Source organism: Solea senegalensis, linkage group LG9 (assembly GCF_019176455.1).
Source record: "Solea senegalensis isolate Sse05_10M linkage group LG9, IFAPA_SoseM_1, whole genome shotgun sequence".
Taxonomy (NCBI): domain Eukaryota; kingdom Metazoa; phylum Chordata; class Actinopteri; order Pleuronectiformes; family Soleidae; genus Solea; species Solea senegalensis.
In genome coordinates this window covers 10,211,859-10,232,326 of record NC_058029.1, presented here as the reverse complement: position 1 = coordinate 10,232,326, position 20,468 = coordinate 10,211,859, and the positions used below count along the sequence as shown (strand labels likewise).

The following is a 20,468-nucleotide window of genomic DNA, read 5'->3' as shown; positions in this document are numbered from 1 at the left end:
TGTTAGAGTAATTTTAACTCATACTTATTAAAGTTCATCAAATAGATATTTGAGGTTTTGTGAGGATACATGTAAAAAACATGTATCTGAAGTTGGCATATAAGGTACGGATCAGCTGTTTATGACACGAAAAAGGAGTGAAAATGCCACAAATGCAACTGACATCAGTTTGTTGTAGAAAAACATTTGTGTGAAACCTAAACTCCGTCATACCGTGACATATCATTTATTTGTTTATTTTGCAATCCATGAAGCACAAATTGCAGTGTCTGTTGCAATAATGCGTATTGTCCAATATGTGTTAAAAAAAATTATTGCAAAACATACCTTGTAATGCTGGTGATGACAAGGAATAATGTTTCTCCACACTGGGACCTGCAATAATGAAATATCCTATAAAAAAATATAAATCTATTATGCATTAATTCAGACTGTTTGTAGCCATGTAATATTCTCCTTCAGTGCAAAACGTACATTCAGAAATAACCTGTTCATGTGCAGCAGTTTGACTGATCCCATTCAATTTATATTCACACCCTCCACTTGCTACAAGTTTTTAAAAATATTTTTTACACTTTAGATCATTCTCTTTAGTGTGGTGACTTTTGCAAAATAAGCATTCTTCATTCTCTTACACAAGCACTACAAACTGATTGTCTCACTTGATTCCTCATTCTAATTAACCACATGGTCTGTAAGCAGCACAGTTGATCAGAATGTGGAAAGTTGTCAAATTGCTGTCATTTGTGTCTTCTTCAAGTAATACACTTCAGCAGATTGTGTTTTCGAATCATTTTAGTTGGCTGATACAAAATGCCCCCAATCTCAGTCTATTTACCTCATGCATTCTCATTAATCTAACTGAAAGCCACTTATTTCTAACAGAATGCTGCAGAATGCTCCCACTCCTCTTGCCACTCACTGCATTTTCTCTACAGACACAAAAACATTCATCTTTTCCTAGACTATCCCAAACTATCATTTGCATTGCAAATTCTTCCTTACTTCGTTGTTTAGTTGTTTTATTATTGTTTATATATTTCTATTGTTTTGTATTATTTATTAGTGAATGCTGAGGTCAACTCTTCGAGCCGTCACACAGATTGAAGGCATGCTTTATTGTGAAAGGGAGCGGAAGTATTATTGTGTTTTAGCAAGCAGAACAAAGTTGCGTGAGCAGCAGGAGGGTTGTGTTCACGTCAGGGAGGGCGAGAATCCTGTCAACAAACTCACACAGAGTGTGATTGATTACGTTTAATAAATGGACATCTCCTGACAGAGGCCTTTTTAGTTCAAGGAAAGCGGTGAGATTTGTGTAGCACTCGTGGATTATTATAAAAGTGTTGCAAATGTAGACGTTGCACGGTGTGGACGTTTTGTTTTAGCTAGCCCAGATAACGCAAATACGCTAACGCCAGCTACTTTGTAAATGACCGGACTCCTTAAGGCCCCGTGCACAGGTGGCTAGCAATTTCTGCAGGTTAACGTTTGCCTAAACGTTTGAATAATTGCTAATGTGATACGACACACACCCCCGCTGATTATAATAATAGAGCTGCATAGCTAACATTAGCCAGTTCACTGCTAACAGGGTCAAGCGGAGTGTTTGGCACTGTTGTGAGCTAAGTTTGTTTACCAACTGCAGGATATACACGTTATATGGCATGCGTGTGGATCAGCTGCATTTAAATAACCTTAATGAGTCCAAGAAGTCCAATGTCATCTGAATTAAGTAGTTTTAACATTCACTCTGTCTGTAAACCAACGTCACATCTGAGTCCAGCCTGTGTTATTCACCATGCCTCAAAGTTTTAACATCTGTACAGCTAAGAAATACAGCCTAAATGTCACCTTCCACAGACTCCTGAAACCTTCTGCCCAGATCCTGATCAATGCTCAGTGGTGAAACCATGACTACTGTCAACATCACCAGAGAAATTCTGCACAGGCAGATCAAGGTGAGTAAATAGATATTATGTGTTACACAAGTAATGGTCCTGAAAGGTTAAGCTCGGTATTGATCTTAACTTTGATACTGCTCTAACATCTATTCCATGCACTGTCAAGTGTTTAATCGAAGTTGTTGCATCACTTTAGATCTTCTCAATATTCATCCATACAATAAATAAGCACCAGCCTTTTAAAGACAACACAGATACAGTTACTCACACTCGCATCTCCTTTGGGAAATTAACTCAGTCTCAGCCAATCACAACCACTGCTATATCTTAGTCACACAGCATGCTGCATGCTTATTGGCTCACTGACTGATACCAAAATTTGATTTAAAATGTTGGTATCTAAATTTGGTAAATTTGACAACACATTTCTGATGTTAGGTGATGGAGAGGAACTGTGGTTGATATCACAAATGTATTGAAGGTCTCACTGATATGGCCCAACAAATGTACAAGAGTCTAATAGCATTGGATTCATGTCTTCAGGACTCAAAAGCGTCTGGCTTCCAAAGATTCTATCATGTGACTGACCCCTTCATCAAGAGACTTGGACTAGAGGCTGAGCTCCAGGTGTGTAACAAGTGTGTGTGATAGGGTTGCAACAAGTAATTTTATAATCTATTATTAATTGTTTACTAATTTTCTTTTGATAATCAATTCATCAGTTTGAGTGGGGTTTTTTTTTCTGATATTTTTGTTTTTCTTGTTTCTTAATTGTGAATATTTTCTGGATTGTTTGCCATATAACAAATAAATAATTGAAACTGATTAAATTTGGTTTGTGGGCGAAACAAGACTGAGAGAACATGATTATTTTGAGGTTTGGGAAAAACTGATTAACAGTTTTGTCTGGATGCCTAAATGCATTGCTTTGGTAACATGTGACTCATTGGCGGATTAAATGTTTGAGTTTACAAGCATTTAAACAGGTGTACTTTGTAAAGTGGCCGGTGGGTGTAATACTTATATTTTTATACCTTCACCTGACTGTTCTTACTGTCTGTCTTGACAGGGTCATACAGGCTGTGTGAACTGTTTGGAGTGGAATGAACGTGGAGAGTAAGTCTTTGCAACTTGTACCTCCTGTTTAATTTATAATCCCCATTTTGTACATACTGTAACTGAATGTATAGTGGAAACCTTTTAGGGCTGGGGTGTTTCAAAATCAAATTAGTGTCTTATCTGTCAATGTGTTTTGCACAGACATTTACCTTAAGAATACAGACCTGTCTTGTTTCACTGCTACAGCATTTGACACTCTTGACACCTTGCTGCTGTTAAATGTTTTACAGCTTAATAATTTAATAGTTTAATAAGGTTGTGAGGTGCTTATACTTGTCTTGTTTGACTTGTTGTTTATCCAGTCTACTGGCCTCGGGCTCCGATGATCAACATGCCATCATTTGGGATCCATTCAAACACAAGAAGCTTACGACTATGCACACCGGTCATGCAGCAAATATCTTCTCTGTGAAGGTAAGAAGGACTGAACGCAAAAAAGACATTTCGCTCCTCTTCTGACCTCTTTACACTGGCTCAGGATTAATTTTAACATTTTATTACTTGCTTTATTATTGCTTTTAAATATCTCAATGGCATGGCACCTGTGTATGTGACAGGGCTTTTGAAGCCACACATTCCATGCAGAGCTCTGAGGTCAGCTGACCAGCTGCTCTTTCATGTGCCTAGATCTCAGCTAAAACCAGGAAGATGGAGCCTTTTCTGTGGCTGCTCCTCAGCCGTGGAACAGCCTCCCTTTCATGTGAGAGCTGCCCAGATCCTTGAGCATTAAAAAAACTTCTTAAGACTTAATTCTTCTACTTTGTAACATTAGTGTATTTCACATTCTGGATGTCCTGTACAAAAGTTGCTCATTTGGCTCTAGCTCATATTTTCTCAAGTCTCTAACAAAACAATTCACTTCCTGCACATAAGGTGGCACTGTTGACAAGTTCATGAGTGACCGGTTCAGTAGAAAAAGCCATCTATGTACAAGTTGTGCTGTGCTAAAGCTGCCAAAGGCATGGTGGTGTTTTCCTTTTTTTACACAGAAATTGCCACAAGGGCATACCACTGATGTTTTTTGAGAGAAAGTCTTGGAATGAGGTCAAATATTGGCTGGAGCGTGTTCTAACATGATAGGGAGGTGGTATCTAAAGCCATTTGTGAGACTTAAATCTATAGTTTTGAAATAGGAATATTAGTAGACTGGACTTGTCAATGCCACTATTTTTGGTTGTTGTAAGAAACGTATATGCAATCACTAGAAGTTTTGTTTTGTACTCGCTGGGTAATTCTGGTCTTTTTCTCCACACAGTTCCTCCCTCACTCTGGAGACAGGATTTTGATAACAGGTGCAGCTGACACAAAGGTCCATGTACATGACCTGACAGTGAAGGAAACCATCCATATGTTTTCGGATCATACCAACAGAGTAAAACGCATCGCCACAGCACCCATGTGGCCCAACACCTTCTGGAGTGCTGCAGAGGATGGCATCATCAGGTTAGAAGGCAAAGATTTCAATTCTTTCAAGCTGCCGTATTACTTAAAAATAAAAATCAATGTCTGTTAAATTCATGCCATTGCCAAATGGTTTCGAGCAATGCTGATTGATCCTATATCAGCTCCACGTGGCTATCTCTGTGTTTCTGTGGGGTGCTTTGAATCTCATGTCGGCTGGTGACATGATGCTGCACACAGGAAGTGATTTGTTGTATGTCACTACTGAGGAAGATGTGGCTGAAGAACAGCAACATAGAGCATGTAAAGCGTCACCTGGCTACAAACGACTGTAGTTTGGCTGAAAATGCTAAGAAGCTCCCATCACATGAAAAGTTTCAGGAGTGGATTTTTCTACTAAAGAACTGGCTGTTCAGCAGTTTGATGAGATAAACATTAGCAGCTGTGTAGTGGAGCGGTAAAGGTGTGCAGGTGGTGCTATAGATTACCCAGGCATACATCATTGAGAGGAGCTGGTAGTATTTGAGTAATTACTCCAGTAGTTACGCACTGGAGCTTTAAATCATTAGTTTGACAATCATGAAATGTCCCATGTGTAATTTTGTAATGTGTTTGCTATAGACAATATGACCTGCGGGAGAGCAGTAAACGCTCTGAGGTGCTGATTGACCTGACAGAGTTTTGTGGTCAGCTGGTTGAGGCCAAGTGTTTGGCTGTCAACCCACGAGACAACAACTACCTGGCAGTGGGAGCCAATGGTCCCTTTGTGCGCCTCTACGACATCAGGATGATTCACAACTACAGGTTCGATAAAGTATTTTATTTTGTGTCACTCTATGCTAATAATTACTCAACAACCACTGAAATGTGGTGTGTCCTTCTTTCTACGTTTTAACCAAATTGTTGTGGTCCTTACACAGGAAATCTATGAGTCAGAGCACATCGGCAGCTGTGCACACATTCTGTGAAAGACAGAAGCCCATCCCAGACGGAGCAGGGCAGTATTATGTTGCAGGTGAATTGTCTGGGAGCAAATTTATAGAATGTGAATGCTTGGATTGTCATTATATGATAAAGACATCAGCACAGGAAAGTGACTGTTAAGAATGTGTTTGCATTATGTGTTTTCCAGGTCACCTACCAGTTAAACTCCCAGACTACAATAACCGCCTACGGGTCCTGGTGGCCACCTATGTCACCTTCAGTCCAGATGGCACAGAGCTGCTTGTTAACATGGGTGGGGAACAGGTAATTCTTCCCAGAGCAAACAAGGACTGGTGAGGGGGAATCTATGCTTGGTCATTGTTGTCATCGTTTGTTTTATTTGTTTATTTTTATGCTTCTTCTAGGTGTACCTATTTGACTTAACATTTAAACAGAGGCCATATACATTCTTGCTTCCAAAAAAGTTCCAGTCATCAACAGGTCAGTCTGTGCGGCCTAAAGAAAGAGATTGCCACATAGAGATGGAGTACACGGAGTCTGATATCTATAGGTGTATTGATCGTTTCTGAATCTTTGGCTTTCCAGGTGACACGCAGAATGGAAAGACAACCAATGGCGTCTCCAATGGACTCCACTTGCCAACCAGCCATATTCATTTTGCCGGAAGCAAGATGCACTCAAGGTAGCTGTATTCCCCCTTGACAGTTGCTGCTTGGACAGACTGACTGATAGTTTCCGCTTTGGTTGAAATGTCTTTTTCTAAATGTCTTTTTCTTAATGTCTTTGATTTAGTTCTACTGAGCTTCCTCCCCACTTGGAGAAGATAAAGCAACAAGCTAATGATGCATTTGCACAGCAGCAGTGGACACGGGCCATCCAGCTGTACAGTTTAGGCATTGAGAAGGCCAACTGCAATGCCATGCTGTATGGAAACCGGGCTGCAGCCTACATGAAACGCAAGTGGTATGTCCCATTGTGCTGCAGAGAGACGCGTCATATTTTCCTGAAGGCTAAGAAAGTGATTGAGTGTTTTGTTTACATCTTTGATTCACAGGGATGGAGACCATTACGATGCTCTCAGGGATTGTCTGAAGGCTCTAACTCTAAACCCCGGCCACCTGAAAGCTCATTTCAGACTGGCACGGTGTCTGTTTGAGTTGAAGTACGTGACTGAGGCTCTGGAGTGTTTGGATGACTTCAGAGGAAAGTTTCCAGAGCAGGCGCACAGCAGCGCCTGTGACGCCTTAGATAAAGATATCAAAGCTGCTCTGTTCACCAAGACTGAATCAGGTATCACGCGTATGAAAAGACAAACAAGTACAAGCTGAAACAAATGCTAATTCAAGTGCTGTGTCTTTATCGCAATGTACTGACATCAAACTCCTTATTTATTTGTTGTGTGTGTTTGAGTGAATGTGAATTTAGTGGTAATGAGTCTGATTTCCATTTTTCATTAGCTGAAGATAAGAAGTCCAATAGCTCCATTCGATTCCACTCGTTCAGTCGGAAAGAGTCGATCCCTGAAGATGAGTTGGTGCTGAGAGAGCGCAGCTTTGACTACAAGCACAGATACTGTGGTCACTGCAACACCACCACTGATATCAAGGAGGCCAACTTCTTTGGAAGGTCAGGAGATGTCATTGTCAACCTGCAGAGGCCTCACTAGGGGGCAGTCATGGCCACAGTAGTTAAAGGCAGGGGACCATAAAAATTCACAATGAGAGGGTAGCTTTTATTTATAAATCAGGTTACTATAATATGTTCTGTGCATACAAAATACTAAAATTACTAAATTAAATTTTGTAATTACCTAAATTATATTTAAAAAATATTGTGGAACCTTCCCTACTGCAGACCACTGCAAATTGACGTTAATGTGAATTTTTTAAATCCATCCAAAAAACCCATCTAACTATTGTTTAATGTGTCAAATACTACACTACATTACACAAATACCACACAGTATCCAGCTAGAAACTGGTACTCGAGATGATACACAAAGAAAAATTTCCACTCAAGGGTACACAACACATGCAAAAAGTGTTTGTGAGATAACTTCAATGATAAAGAAAACCTCTAGTTCCCTGTAAAAATGACATTCTCCAAAAACGTTTCTTGTCAGGCAGGGCTGAATACTGTCCTTTTCACTACAGCAAAGGGCAGTACATCGTGAGTGGCTCAGACGACGGCTCCTTCTTCATCTGGGAAAAGGAGACCACTAATCTGGTGAGGATCCTGCAGGGGGATGAGTCCATAGTCAACTGCCTCCAGCCCCACCCCAGCTACTGCTTCCTGGCTACAAGTGGTATCGACCCTGTTGTTCGATTATGGAACCCCAGACCAGTGGTGAGCTTTTGATAATCTTTGTTTTAAGCCCTGTTTCCACCTAATGGTGCAAGTACTTTGGGATACTCAGTGATCCTGCACCTAAAGTTCGACAGAGAATTGCATTTTCTGTGTGACAGTGTGAGAGGAATGGGAAAAACACAAAATATGCTTAAGTATACTGTGCAATATGATAGAGAACGAATTAAAAGCCATTACGTTTCTTTTTTAATGTAAAGTGTCGGTGCACAGCAGTGTTTACTGTGTCGCAGTCTTCTTTATTCAGTTTATTGGTGAGTGACAATGTGTCGTGCTGGTATGATGTCACATTATTTACACCTTGCAGGGGAAATTAAAGACAGATCACGGTTGACCCTTCCAAACTGTGCTGTGGCGTGTTGAACTGAAGTGAACTGTTCAGTGGAAACACAGCGTTGTCTGTCTGAATTTTTCCTTTCTCAATTTATAGACTGAGTGTGACAACGTACGGGTAGTGGACGACATGGAGGGCGCTGCTCAGGCGAATCAACGACGTATGAACGCGGATCCACTGGAGGTCATGCTGCTCAACATGGGCTATCGCATCACAGGCCTGCGTGGCGTTGGGCCAGAAGGCTCGGATGACGAAGACAGCTCAGAGGGACAAGTTCAATGTCGACCAAGTTAAGCAAACTGCCATTCTGCAGAACAAGCGTAGAAAGCGAAGCGCTCTCCCAGCTCCAGTTTGAATCTTTATCCTGCCCCCACTCTATGACAGAAACATCGATCGAATGTCATGTCACATTTCTGAACTATGCATCGTCCTCCACTGTCCTGTAACAGGACCAGTGGAGACCACTTTGGGAAGAGGAAATTCATGGAGGGGTGGAGACGACACACACATCTTGCACCTCTAAAGCACCAACAACACCTCAGCCTCTCCTCCCTTCTGTGGAGGTCAGGGCAGACATTGAGGAGAGCACCTTCCACACCACTCCCAGTTTCTCTTGCAGAAGGAGTAGTTCAGTACTTATCCCTGCTCAGGTTTATGTTGGAGAGACACGCTGCATGTAGAAGAAGAAGCCCGTGGTCAGGCGACCTAATTTTCAGGTCATTGTGGCCACACAGTCGCAGAATCCTCCATAGAGGTTCACATCACAAACCAGAGGACAGTGCTTTGTTACATCTCCTGTCTGCTCCTTGTGTTGGAGCTTAAAGTTGCAGTGCCCGCTCATCTCAGAAAGGCTGCAGACCCAAGTCACTGATTCTGAGTTGGACGTGATCATATTTTCTGTTGCAGTTACAGAATGAATTAGAATCTCATGGCTGTGAACGTTGCCCCAATAAAAAGTATTTACAAGCTTTATTTAAGTTTGTAACTATCAGATAAATCTTCTGCCAAAGGTTGTCTATTGTTTCAGCAGCCAAGGATTAATGTTTGTTTTCTCCATTTCACTGAAGCATCACTGTTTTACTGTACCCTTTTAGTTTTTACCACTATAGATTATTGTCAGGAGGAAGACAATATAAACAGAAAACTGTTTGTAAAAGAATCGGATACAGTTTATTTGTTTAAAATGTCCCGTTGATTGTTGAGTGATTGTGTTATCTGGCATGAAATGTCAGTGTGAAACTTGTGTTGGGTGTATGTGGGACACATGCTAATTATGTGGTACAGTATACAGTATAAATTAGTGTGATTCCTCTTTTCAGTGATTTTTCTAATTTGATCTAATGTTTCTGTAACTCTTGATATTTACTAATGTCAGTAAAACACTATAAAATATGATTTTCTTGACAAAATAGTAAAAGGCTCTGTTGCAGAAATCAGTCCATTGTCCACCAAGTGCCAAAACATACACTTATTAAACGTAATTGGTTAATAGATAGTATATGGAACTATCTCACTCGAATAGGTGTAATCGCTGACAATTAAGTATGATATTAAGTTCCTGTAATACAGTCAGAAATTGATTGCTGTTCCTGTGAGGTTTTACTGCAGGACTGAGTTTTTGCTGGTAAAGGTGCAGGGGAAGCAGCAAGTATGTTCTTCAGATCCGTGCAGGGTGCTGCTGCTAAGAATAACCTGTTTACCTATGTTAAGGCTCACATTAACAAAGGTGAGGGTTTGGGGGCTTGTTCCCTGATCTAATGACAACCAGAGTCGAGTATTTTTGGATCTGGCACGATCCGAAAGGGTACGGCATCACAATGTAGTGAAGTAAATGGTCCTAACCGTGTAGTATGCCAGTTGTTAAATCCTTACAAAGAGACGAAAGAGTGCAAAATGTCATAAAGGTAGAATGCTCCTTCAGTCCCAGCACACACAACATGCTGATAGTTAACATTCTTCTACCACTAAATGCAGCCTTAGAGAAAGACATGGGGAAAGTGCTGCAGTGGTCGTGTATGTTACTCATACTCCACCCCAATGAGAAGTTGGGAAAAGGCCAAGACAAGAAGGTCATCCTCATATGGAAAATGCAGGGCCGATTTTAATAATAATTTTCTGCATTCAGTGCTAAAAAGCCAAATAGAGTGAGATGAATATTAGATGTTTTAAACCAACAATGCTCTCTTTTCAACGCAAGCAAAATTTTTACATATTTTTCAGACAGTGATAGCATAATCATTCTGATTTAACGTTACTGTGTTTTATTTTTTACCAACTTGACCATGAATTTTGATGATCACTGATACGTCCTTATGTTCAGAGAGGGTGTTGTCATTCATACATACTGTATACTGTATATACTGACATGTGGCTCTCGCTCTAGTCCTCTGCTGCAGTCAACTGTTCAGTTCTGCTTCTCTGGGCATTAAGAAAAACAACACAGCTTTTCCATTTATGGCTCAAAGAACAAACCAGCACATCTTACTGACCTCAAAAGGGGGTTAATGTTAACAAATGGCTCAACAATAATATGCACAACACTAAGTTTTCATTTAACTCTGTTCATGACATTTGTTTTGTTTGTATTCTGTTTTTCTTCCCATGATGACCTTTGTTGCAAACAAAGTAAACAATGAAACACCGACAACATTACCGTCTCTATTCTTGCACTTTTGTTTGTCTTTCTTTTATTGTAACACTTGTGCAACAGTCTCAGCACTGTCTCAGTCTCTGAGACAGTGCTAACTATGTACCGTGGGTGAGGATGTGGTGTGAACTCTCTGGTATCCTGCTCATTCATCAGTGTCCGCTCCACTCTGCTTTTTGCTGACTATTAGGCAACAAATGTGTGCACAGTAAATCACAGGCGTGTTAAAGTAGTTAAAGGAACATCCTGTGCCCTATATAGTGTGCAGTAATGAGGTGACCCAACTTCAGGAGTGTAGTGCCGGTTACATTGACAAAGCTCAGCGCTGACTGAGACTGTGACGGACAAATAACAAGGTAATAATTTAGTTAGAGGCTCTCAAGTCTGGAAAAAAACTAGCTTTTTACATACTGCATGTTTGATGAATATATATTAAATAAACCTTTTGTTGTGTTTATTTAATATAAAATTACTCCTTACTGTAGAAACTGTTAAAAAATGTGTTCTCAGATAATCTCAGATTATTATTATTTTAATTAATACTGCAATTAATATTTCCCCCACAGGAAAAAAAGTCAGGACGTGTTCAATAATGGTATTATTTCACATGCACCCCCAAAAGTAATCCATCACAAAACACAGAGGTAAATCACAATCCATTTTATTATTATTACTCAAAACATTCATTTACTAAAGCTTACAAACCAAATCCAAATAGCAATAGCAGAGGAAAAATATAAGTAATTACACTAAATGCTATTTTATTTAACAAAAAATATTAAATTTAAAGTCTAGAGTCCGTTTAGTCTTCTCTTGTGTGACACTCTCTGTGTATTTCTTAACATTTAATAATTACTTATACTGTTGCTTCTATAACATTCTATCCTATCCTATACTGATATAATGATACTATGAAAACTACCTCCTAACTGATAATACATTGACCATCTCAAACAGACATGACAGAATAACGACTACGAATGTAAACCTGTAGTATTGAATAATCCTATTATATAACCAGTCTTTAAACGCCGCAGTCCATGTTGTTGAACGCGTGCTGTGTTCACTGACCAACCGTCGACGCGGTTGTGCGCTTCCGAACCGCCTGGCGCCGCCTGCGCGTCAACTGACACCTTCTATCACGGCAGTGATGGCGGACGCAGACGGTGCCGAAATGATGATGAACTTCCACGGTGATTTCTTGAAAAGCGACAGAAAAAACGGCCGTTTCCCGCACTGCATTGTCTGGACACCAATTCCCTTTCTGTCGTAAGAAGCGAACACGTCCATGTTTTCAAGCTTCTCTTTAAGCTAGGCGTCAATGAACGCGGCGGGTTTTTTTGCCGCCCGTGCGGCAGGCTGCTATTTTTGCAAGCGTCACGCGAAATGTAGCATATTTGTGTTAGCCCATGATACTATGTGTGTGTTTCTAAAACAAAGCAATTGTCACCAAACAACTGTATGTTGTGTAATGAACCATATGTACTATTGCGTTGTGCTGCAGGTGGGTGCTGCCCTTTATCGGTCACATGGGTATATGCACCTCCTCTGGAGTCATACGAGACTTTGCAGGATCCTACTTTGTTTCTGTGAGTATCTCTGTTTAGGCCATGTATTTAAATGTAATGTATGTGAAGTGCTGAAAAGAAAAAACACTCAATCGATCAAATGAAATCAAATCAATACATGTAACCAGTCATGTATAAAGTACCTTAAATGGATACTTGAGTAAAAGTACAAGTATCTTACCAGAAAATGACTTTGGTGGAAGTTGAAGTCAATTTTTTATAATATTACTTAAGTAAAAGTCGTAAAGTATATGACATTTAGTGTACTGAAGTATCAAACATCGTTTTCTGATATAAAATGTACTTAGGTTTTAGAAGTAAAAGTATTAAAAAAGCTCATCAAGACTAGAAAAGCTCTATATAAATACAGACCATTACCAACTCTTCTTCTTCTAATTTTGTTTGGTAGTAACAAGTAACAAAGATAGTTAGAGGAAATGTAGTGCAGTAAAAATAAAAGTTGCTGGAAATATATAACAAAGTAAAGTACAGATACATGAATTTTGTATATATATTGTGTATAAGTATTTGTATATAATATAACATAAATAAGGTGTTAAAATAGTTCAAACGTCATGTTCGATTCATGGAAATATAAAACGACACAGAAATAAAATCCACATAAACACATAAAAATATGCCACATGATAGGAGATTTTAAAGACAGATTTTGGAATGGTAATAGAGCCCTGCTGCTGGAGGATCTCAGGTGGATTAGTAGGCCATAGATATAGGCAGAGTCATTAAGAATAGAAGAGAGACAAAACAAAAAGGAGCCTTGATTTCACCTGTTTGCAAACAAGGAAACAAAAACTTGACCGCCTTAATAAGTAGATAAGGAAATGAAATGAAGATTGAAATATATATTTAAAAAATAACAAGATAGATAAGATACAGAAGCAGAGCAAATTATGAGAAATACCCATGAATAAAATAGTTCTGCCCTCATAGTGGCCTTCGGGTTCATCAAAATATATTTACATGTAATTCATATAATTAATTTTATTTTGTGTTTTGAGTTCACTAACAATGAACGAATCACATTGTTATTTAGAGGTTTTAACCTGACCTTTTTTCCCCAGGAGGACAACATGGGTTTTGGCAGACCAACAAAGTGAGTTTATCTACAATTTTCTTTATAATAAGTTACAAAAAAAAAAAAATCACGTTTAAATGAACAGAGAGTATGTTTACACGTGTCATGCAAACAGCATTTCCTGATCACCTTCACACCTAAATGAGCAATAATCTTATTAAGATGTGTGGATTATTCTGATTTTAGTTGCATTATGTAGATATGAGTCCTCATTAGACTATCTCGTGACTGAGTGTTTTAGTTGCAATATGCGTCACTTTTCAGTATAAAGTCAGCAGTCAGATTGTGGGTGTTTATGACTGCAGGTATTGGAAGCTCGATGTGGACAAAGTCTGTGGTAATGGAGTTGCAACGTGGGACAAAGCAGTGCATGATGCATCTGAGGAATACAAATGTCGGCCGGTGAGACCATGTTTTAAGATTTGTTTTTATTTCACATGATACATGTTAACATCCATAAAATGACATCTGCCTTTCCTCTTTCTTTGAAGCACAACCTGTGCTTTGATAACTGTCATTCCCATGTTGCCATGGCCCTCAACCTCATGCGCTACGACAACAGCACATCCTGGAACATGGTGAACCTGTGTGTGCTGTCTCTCATTCATGGAAAACATGTGAGGTACATATTCATGCCTCTTCTGCCACTATTTGTGTACTGTATTAGATTTTTATCTAGATTGGTTTTGAAAGTTATTCTCCGACTGGTATCAGTGTTGGTAGACACTCAAGGTTGTGAAAACAGCACAGAATATTATAATATTTATTTCTTTTCTATTCTGGATGCCCTTCCTGACACAACCCGTCCATTAATTCGGGTTTGGGACCAGCACTAGGGGTACACTGGATGTGGGCAGGGTCAATTTAGAGTGTCTAATTAACAATAAGAAATGGTGTTTGGGCACCTTACTCACGTGTACCCCATATATCACAGTATACAGCACATATTCCAATCACCCTTGCTGTTCACCTCTTTAACATGACTTGATAGGGAGGTTGTTTGTAAAGCAAAATGATGCATCTGAGTTTTGCATCTGTTTTTGGGGTCATCAAAGTGGTTATATCAACACTGTTACCAAAGGTTGGTTATGTCTGGACACACAAATCAGTGCCTTGAGATAATTATGATGTGACTATACAAATTGAATTGAATTGAATTGAATTGAATTGAATTGAATTGAATTTAATTTAATTTAATTTAATTTGAATCTGATTTAAAGTTTACAGTATAGACACTTGCCTGAAAAGATATGATTTTTAGAAAAACTGTACATCACTGTAGTATGGTGGCCTGCAAGTGCAAACCATTATTACAAAATGTGAAACACACAATGAAAAAATCACAAAACAACAAAAGAGTCCCGAACCAGTTACCAGCTGACGTTTTTTTCTTCATACACAATAGTCAATTAGCCAATCTTATATAGCACCACTTCCTTTCAACGTAGCTTTCAAAATAAGAGCCACTGACTTTGGCTTGTTACTACTTCTTATATGAAACTTTTGCCTTAAAGTTCTATTAGTTAATTCTATAAAATAAAATAAATGTTAATGTCATTTCACAAGTCTCGTCTTAGCAGTTTGGATGTTACATAAAATATTCAATATTATGTGTCTTACTGTCAAAATAAAAGAAAGAAAGAAAAATAATTGACGGCTCACTTCCGGGTCACATACAGCATTTTGTACATTCCCTTTTCCTTTTGTACATTTGTTTCGGGATTTGTTAAAGTGTATCACATTTGTAATAATGATTTGCACTACACACTAACAATATGTTGAGAATATGATAATCATTTTGTAATGGAAGTAATGTTATGGTAATACCATCTTATTTCTATAGTATTCACCAAGTCATAGCTTGCTAATAACAATGGGTAATCTGTGTGGGACCTAATTGCAACTTTATAACATGGTAATCGTCAATTTTGATCCACAAACCTTTACATGTGAAGGTGCGACAGTGTCGTCGAACTGTATAATTCTCATAACCTTGCTATTTACTTTGGAAATAACATTTACCACCATAACAAATTAAAATACTTTGTCATTACCAATTTGTACTGTATTGTAAAGTGTTACCAAAATTGGATTTGCCTGCACTGTGCCATGGTCCTCCAGTTCCCATAAACATAGTCATTTGCTGATATTTAATCACTTGGGTATTTTCGGAATTACTGAGCAGTAATATTTAACATCTGTATTTTTAGCAGTAGCATCTACGTCACAACCGTGTACGCTACACATGTACACTCTTTATATTGCTCTGCTGCTGGATGCTCATGAGCATTAAAAGACATATGGCTGAGAGAGTCCCCCTCATTATTCTCTGCTGACCCACATAGAGTACGCTGGCGTCACAGTTTGTGCTGCCTCTGCACATACCCCCCCCCTGCACAGGAGTCGTTTAAACAGAAGGGTAGTCTTGTAATTCATCACTGACAGCAGCGCGCCCCTCTCTGTCACTGCTGGAGGTCACCTCTCTGCTGGGGCTCCCTGCACTGGTTGGTTGGAAAGGACAGTTGGTGTGCATTTGCAGAGGGAGAGAGGGAGAGAGGGAGGGGAGCTGTGGGCTTCTGGGAGCAAAGGGATTGGAGCATGTGACACAATGACACGTTACATGTCCTTCTGTGTCCAAAATATACAACAATGGGTGTTTTACCCTCACTCACACTTCCACTTGAATCATCCATGTGTTGACGATTGCTCTAACATGTGCTGCCCTCTCTGTGTCCTTCAGCTGGGCAGCGTTTCTGAAGACCTGGCTCCCCTTCCTCATGCTGTGTGGAGTCATCACTACCTTCATCCTAACATTGAACCTCCAGTAACAGAGCGAGACGTACTCAAAGACTTTGGCTATACTTTCTCCATGATGCACTTTGACGGGGACATTAGTTACCAAATGAATGACTTCATTAGCGAGCCACAGTGATTTAGTCTCCAGGAGGACTTAGTCTTCCTGTTCATGGGTAGTTTTGCAATCAGAAAAAACAATTATTTCACTTAATCTTAAGTGTGAATTAGTAAGACGTGTAAACCCCAGCAAGTAAACATCTTTTCAAAAGTTACCACTGCTGTTTTTCCACATCTACTGTTAGCCAAGTGATTATTATAGGATTATGAAGGCAGATTCCACTGTTGAAGAGTAATAACAGCGAGTCCCTGCTATGTAGTTTTTCTCACATGGCAGTGACGAATGTGGTTTCAGGCCGCCTAATGTACATTTCAGTGATGAATGGCTATAAAATGGACCATGAAATCTTAACGCTGAAATGTATTCATCAATTATTTGTCTAAGAGATATGAGCTGCTTCCAAAGATAGAATGATGTAGGACCCACATGTCAAAAATAGTGATACTGTCTCGTCTCATCCCTTCACTCCACTTTCCCCTGGTGTACAAAGTCACATTTGAGGAGGTTTTTTACATATTGTGTTTTTTTGTTTTTGTAAAAACTGAAATTCAACACTTTTTATTTATTTTAAATCAAGTATGTATGTGCTGCTATTTTACATCATTACTAATTAATTTGTTTTGAACACTATGTATTTGAAAGAGTATAATCTATTATTGTATATCCATCTATTTAATATTTCCATTATTATAACTCTACCTTGGATGTCCTATAGCCTTTTTTTGTGTCTCCCCGTCAGACGTGTAGGTCACAAGCTGTGGGCGTCCTGTTCGTCCTCTGTACCTTTAAGGGAACCACGCACCTTTTTTATCCAGCAGATTCTGCGTGTTGTGAACTACCATCAGTTCATGGGAACCTTTATTCCCTGAGTGAAGCAGATGAGGGAGGACTGATGCTGGAGCCGGGTTTACCACTTCTGCAGCATCTGATTAGTTTGTGAGAAGAACAACAGCTTAGGATCAAGTTTAGACTTTGGGTTATTTATTTCCCATGCAATCAAGTTTTGCTCTTCTGCAATTCTTTTGTCTGACAACATTTTTGAAGTATTTTTTTGAATTGGCAGTGGTTTAACTTCAAGATGTGTACTTTTGCAGTTTGTGTGTTTTTGGGGATTCTTCTTTTTACGCCGCACCAGTGCTTGGAGTGTCCGTTGGGCTGCGAGTGTTTTGCTGTCACTCGCACAGTGAAATGTGTTTCGAAGGATCTGCTCACGGTGCCACAAAGTGTTCCAGGATATACAAAGTCTGTGATCATCACAGGGAATAATATACACCAGATTTCACCTGATTCATTTACAGAGATGGAGAATGTCACCAACATCATTTTAAGCAATAATAGGTGAGAATGTCAGTACTTTGTCTGTATAATCCATGTTTATGAAGCCATATGGATATTATATAGCTAACTCTGTTAATGTGTGTCCAATAAATAAACAGTGTCTTATGTCTGTGTTAGTGTGGCTTTCAATTATTTGCCTTAACGGAATGCTGAGATGCATCAGCGTTGTGAGAATGACCGTAAATGTTACAGATGTGGTCGTCTCTGCAGGATCACAGAGATGGAATCCCACAGCTTCTCCGTCCTCATCAACCTGCGTTTCTTGGACCTCAGTGGGAACCAGCTGGCACTCATCCATCCTGAGGCTCTCAGCATACCTGGCAGTCCCCTTCAGGAGCTCAACCTGAGCCGCTCGCTGTACAACTTCACTGCCGTGACAGATCTCACCACAGCCCTGCGCTGGGGCGGCCTCAGGGGGCTCCTCCGCCTTGACCTGTCAGGAAACCACCTTGCTCTACTTCCCCCAGGGATGTTCTCCCACCTTCCCAACCTGCATCAGCTCTTCCTCACCAACAACTCTTTGGTAACCATCTATAGTGGGACCTTCTCTGGCCTGAACCATCTGCAGGTGCTAGACCTGACACACAATGCCTTCAAGACATTTGGTGCCGATTCTCTACAAGAGCTGGAGATGCTTGGCAACATCCGCATCCTTCTTGGTAACAATCCTTTCACTTGCACCTGTGAAATCCGTGATTTTGTTATTTGGCAGAATGAATCAAGAGCTCAGCTGGACGTGGATGCTGTGAGATGTGCCACACCAGGAGTGGTATCCAACGCCCAGCTGCGAGGACTCAGTGACCAGGCCATCGGGTGTGTTGTTCCAGTTCAAGCAGAGGTGGCCGACCTCACTCTGCAGACGTCCTACGTGTTCCTGGGTCTGGTGCTGGGGTGTGTGGGCATAGTCTTTCTTCTTGTGCTTTACCTGAATCGCAAAGGAATGAAGAAGTGGATTATTGAAATGAGAGATGCATGTCGAGATGTCCTGGAGGGATATCACTACCGATATGAGATTGACTCGGACCCCAGGCTGGGCCACATCCCGGCAGACAACAGTGGCAGCAGAGCACAAGGGCATTTAAGGTTAGCTCTGTCACAGCAGCTGCCAACTGACACCTGTATTGTCCAGGTTCCCACAGACACACAACATGTCAAACAGATGACCACCTCACCCCCATCTGTGAACTTATGATCTCATATGAAATTTGTCCAAATATGAGCTTAATGTATTAATAGTTAATAGTTTAGGAGAGTACATTTATAAATACATTTTATGCTTTTGATCTTCCTGTACATACTGTACTGCAGTTATAGCCTAAAATATAAATATCACCCTACAAGTGCCTTTGTGTTTTTGAGGCACTAGAATATTGTTTTGTAAAGTGACATTACTATTGTAGGTTTTTCATAAATTTTATAAGAATATAATGCAAGATACAAGATAGGTTGAACTCACACTAGATGAACATCTACCTTCTTTTTTTCTTTTTAGTGTGATTCCATTGTGTAATCTTGAGGTACTACTTTAGAAAATAGATGAATGATTGTTATCATAGATACGAACTTCAAGAACAGATCTTCAATAGGTTTTCTACGTGTCAACTCGAGAAATATCAATTTGAATGTATAGTCAGCTGTGCTGCTTTATTTTGCTGAGTAGTATTCATAATGTGACCTGTATTACAGTCAAAGCCAGTGCATGATATAAAAACTTGTATCAGAAATAAAACGATATTGATTAAACGTCTTGTTCACTTGTTTTACAGTGACTGCAGTGAAAGTGGGTAACACCATGTTACACAGACTCACATTTTTCTCCAGGTGAGGCAGCTCGACTATTTCCAATACACAGACTGTGTGATTAAGTGTTTCCACAGAGGGAAAAATAGGGCAGAATGAACGATATTTGGAAATACACCTGCTGGCTCTGCAGCTGTGCACCTCCCTGAGCCTGTCAGACCCACAGTGTGTGTGTGTACTTGTATTTGTTATCTCTTTCGGACCGATTCTGACTGACTTATCAGGACCAGTAGTCCTCATGGAGACTAAAAGATGAGGACTAAGATTTAAAATGTGGTTCTGCAATGTAGTGTCCTAGGAACAGCTGCACAAACCTGTGTGTGAGAATGTGTGTTTACAGCATGTGCAAAAATCCAATTATTGCCAGACAAAAGTGCAGAATTTCATCATTTGTTATGTTGCATCACACCCATACTGGATAAAATGTGGCTATGAAAAGCTCAGACTTTCTTGATTAGATTTTCACTACTTTTCTTCTTCTGCTCCATTACATCTCATCTTTTGTTGACTTCTGCTTGTCAACATTATGTTATTTTCAACTGTTTGATGACATGAAAAACTATTAATCTTTCAGGCATCATAAAAATATCAACTTCCCTTCAGATGTCACACAATAAAGGATATGAAGAAAAATACATGATTATTTTGGTTTTGTTGATCTAATTTCATTTAAACTATATGGATGCTGGGTTTTCTTAATGGGAGCTTAGGTACAGGTATTTGTTATTGTTATTTTTTTTTTTTTTTTCATTTGAAAGTCCATGGCACTATGGCAAGCAGTTTTAACATATAATCGGTAGACAGGATATTTACTACCAATATTTGCAACGTCATTCTTATCAGTCAGTATGATGTCATACATATCTACAACTACAATTCGTTCTAGTTACAATGAGATTACGACTAATCAAATATAATGGATGGATGGAAATTACGTCACAGTTTGAAATCCGTAAGGGTCCAGATAGACATAGATAGATAGATAGATAGATGACATTCTGCATCATTCAATATAAACTAAGAAGATATAATAATATTCGA

At 39.5% G+C, this 20,468-nt stretch overlaps 3 protein-coding genes across 3 annotated transcripts; all 3 read left to right on the top strand.

Annotated features, from left to right (window-relative positions):
• Nucleotides 1–1,169: 1,169 nt before the first annotated feature.
• Nucleotides 1,170–10,713, top strand: wdtc1 (WD and tetratricopeptide repeats 1). The gene is made up of 16 exons (XM_044034723.1): nucleotides 1,170–1,304; nucleotides 1,861–1,958; nucleotides 2,445–2,528; nucleotides 2,971–3,017; nucleotides 3,323–3,434; nucleotides 4,276–4,463; nucleotides 5,043–5,225; nucleotides 5,342–5,436; nucleotides 5,554–5,669; nucleotides 5,771–5,846; nucleotides 5,952–6,048; nucleotides 6,159–6,329; nucleotides 6,421–6,656; nucleotides 6,824–6,992; nucleotides 7,520–7,712; nucleotides 8,161–10,713. Exons 2-16 carry the CDS (start codon nucleotides 1,893–1,895, stop codon nucleotides 8,356–8,358), a joined length of 2,031 nt encoding a protein of 676 aa, XP_043890658.1. The 5' UTR covers nucleotides 1,170–1,304; nucleotides 1,861–1,892; the 3' UTR covers nucleotides 8,359–10,713.
• A 1,055-nt stretch (nucleotides 10,714–11,768) lies between these two features.
• Nucleotides 11,769–17,736, top strand: LOC122775293 (transmembrane protein 222-like). The gene is made up of 6 exons (XM_044035141.1): nucleotides 11,769–11,980; nucleotides 12,216–12,300; nucleotides 13,362–13,393; nucleotides 13,681–13,777; nucleotides 13,867–13,997; nucleotides 16,116–17,736. Exons 1-6 carry the CDS (start codon nucleotides 11,862–11,864, stop codon nucleotides 16,201–16,203), a joined length of 552 nt encoding a protein of 183 aa, XP_043891076.1. The 5' UTR covers nucleotides 11,769–11,861; the 3' UTR covers nucleotides 16,204–17,736.
• Nucleotides 17,737–17,781: 45 nt separating this feature from the next.
• tpbgl (trophoblast glycoprotein-like) lies at nucleotides 17,782–20,278 on the top strand. The gene is made up of 2 exons (XM_044035140.1): nucleotides 17,782–18,710; nucleotides 19,394–20,278. Exons 1-2 carry the CDS (start codon nucleotides 17,782–17,784, stop codon nucleotides 19,413–19,415), a joined length of 951 nt encoding a protein of 316 aa, XP_043891075.1. The 3' UTR covers nucleotides 19,416–20,278.
• The last annotated feature ends 190 nt before the right edge of the window (nucleotides 20,279–20,468 follow it).